Source organism: Opisthorchis viverrini, assembly GCF_000715545.1.
Source record: "Opisthorchis viverrini unplaced genomic scaffold opera_v5_357, whole genome shotgun sequence".
Taxonomy (NCBI): Eukaryota; Metazoa; Platyhelminthes; class Trematoda; order Opisthorchiida; family Opisthorchiidae; genus Opisthorchis; species Opisthorchis viverrini.
The window spans coordinates 282,211-284,944 of NW_008752012.1; the positions used below are offsets into that span (position 1 = coordinate 282,211).

The 2,734-nt window shown below is 44.5% G+C and overlaps 1 protein-coding gene across 1 annotated transcript in view; it reads left to right on the forward strand.

Moving 5' to 3' along the window:
- The window catches only part of T265_15115 (hypothetical protein), a gene marked incomplete at both ends in the record, with an annotated part of 3,114 nt that extends 2,973 nt beyond the window's left edge, over positions 1–141 (forward strand). The window contains 1 exon segment of the mRNA XM_009176652.1: positions 72–141. Within this exon segment, the coding sequence (XP_009174916.1) occupies positions 72–141 (70 nt within the window).
- Between the last annotated feature and the right edge of the window lie 2,593 nt (positions 142–2,734).

Sequence of the window (2,734 nt, forward strand, 5' to 3'; positions counted from 1 at the left end):
CAAAGCGAAGTTACAAGAAGAAAACATACTACTCGCATGCCTCCCCATCAGTAGTATCACCTTTACACCAGAAGCTCCTGTGTACCAATAATCACGAAGGACGGCATACAGGAGAATGCCAGTGACAAAGAATCAAGTTAATCCGTGACAGAAGACTTATACTACTGCACTTCAAAGGGAAGATATTAGGAGAACCGGCTCCGAACGTAGCGGAACTATATGATAGCCAATGGAATAATCGTTTTTCGTTGAGACCGATTTCATTGGTTGTTCTTCACTCGTACTTGACAGATGAGTTGTATTCTTAGTATCACTTTTTTGACCCGCTTGTACACGACAGTGATCAATAGATCAGCCGGTTTGCACGTTCATTGATTTTTTCTGGTTTGGCCAAGCGCACCACGCTATCAATCGGCTATCTGGAACGGGGTTCACGATAATTAGAAGGCATTAGGGGGACTGTGGTCCACAACAATTAGTCTTATGCAAGGTGTTCAAATTTTCTGGAGGCAGAAGACGCTGGATTCGGAGATGCCTGCTCAATATCCTTCGAATAATTCAGAGCACTTGTAGCCACCACATAAAACAAAACTTGTTTGCTGTCACATTGTCCTCACCTCATATACATTTTGTATCCGGAGTACCAAGGTGAAATATCACTGTCACATACCCAGTGAATTGCGGTTTCAATGTGCCTGCAAGTAGTATAGTATAATAGCTAGATCAAATTTGTTTCTAGAGTCTGACATTGCGGTACAGAATTCCAAGCCGCTAGTTGAAGAAGTCTAGATGCATTTGGACGAATGTGGGTGTGTTGATCAGTCACCAACAGTTCTGAAAATAGCTCTTGTCTTCTCCCTCCTCAGAGAATTTCCCTCCAACACTAGGAGGCCTTTGCAAAAGTTTATTGCTTTGAAAAATCTTCTTGTTGAAGTCGCTCAGTTTCATTAAATATTTCTTTATATGATGTTAGGTCTCCGGTTTATAACTAGTCACTCGTGTATCGGACTACGTTGTTGTGTTCAACCCGACTGCAGGAAAGATGATCAGAAACCCAAAAATTAATGACTGATCAGTAAACTAGCAAACCACCCATCATGACGGCATTGAAATACCAGGTGTTCGAATAAACCCATCCACACTGTTAACGGCAGTCAATGGAAAAGCGTGTGAGGCACTTAGTAGCAAGCAGTTTGCGAGCAGTTTGGGGCACACAACACTCTGCTATCAATCATGAGAACGCATCCTGAAAGCCTAACAGAGTGCCTCTCAAGCTTAAATGTGGGAGCTCATCATCCATGTTTATTTGGCTAAAACCTAGCCATGCTGATACCAGTGTAACGCGAATATGTATCAGTGGTTTCTGAAGTCCCTCCGATGCTGGTTTTTTTTGAGGCACCACCGCCACACCGAGTGCGGTTATAATGCGTAAGCACTAAACAGAGGTAAGCATAGATTGGCTTCACTTATAGGGTGAAATCTCCACAAAAATCCCAAATCTCCTCACGCTACCAACAATCTATAAGCAGCTCAGTGGAAGAATAAACTTCACCCGATGAGTGAAACTTCTATCTGAGAAGTCGTTGCTCGAGGAGCCAGTCAACACGTGTGACCGCGTGATGTGGATCCCGTGATTGAAGGATGAGCGGCGCTATATCCTGTCTAAGTGCGAGTTAATCACACTGCTGATCAGCCACTCGTGGCCGAACGGTTAAGTGTTCAAACTACTAGCCGGGAGGTTGCACGCTCGAGACTCTTCGGAGTTTCGTGATATGCGCACTGCTGATGATTTCCAATAAGGATGAAACACAGCTGTACAGTGCTTCTCGGCTTTTCAGCATAGATTGGCTTTACTTACAGGATGAAATCTCCACAAAATAGGTCAGAACATTTTAGCAAAAGCCTTCAGACACTTTGAAGAACTCTCGGAGCGTGGATCTTTGCGTGCCTATGAAGTACATATAACGCCACGAGACGTATGGCTTGGCGACACCCTTAGCGATCGAAATCCATTCGCTAGTCTCTTTTGTCTGAAGTTTCCCGGGGTTTTTGTTCGCCGCTCGAAATATTCCCAGGGCTAGTTTCCGGTTAATTTGCATTTCAAAGTGACGCCACTGTCCATATTAATGCGACTGACTTTTCGCTCAGTCTGTCCATTCAAAGCACACGCTGTTCATTCCATTTTGGAATGCACGAACTACTAATTTCACCAAGTCACGCTAGACTCGGGAGTACTCGGGAGCGTACTGTGGTAGAATTTGTCGATTTTGATTAGTCGCCTCAACAAGGGTTACTGGGAATCTATTCTTGTAGCATGCAGTAACTGCCCGACTGTGTGACGGCTAGGAACCCGGCTCTGATCACGTAGAGGAGACAAAAAGAGTTCAACCTCTCGCCTCATGATACGTGGAAGATATAATAATTCCTTATTCTCGAACAACGTCGCGAGACTGCTCGACTAAGCCGATAGTGTACTTGGTGCATTGTCCACGGAATACAGTCTCGCAGAGCAAAAAATTGAAACTTCGGTTTCCAGGATAGTTATGGCCCACAGACTTCACAGAATTAGTTCGGAAACGATGCTAATGAGGCTATCTAGATGATGCATCCCGTCAAGGTATCAGCTCATTGGGGTGATCGACAATCTACATGGGTTTTATGTCTTCCGTTGGGCTTCTTACTTCAGTATGACTCTGGATAAAAATGCCCGGGTTGTGGAATGGCGTGAATTTGC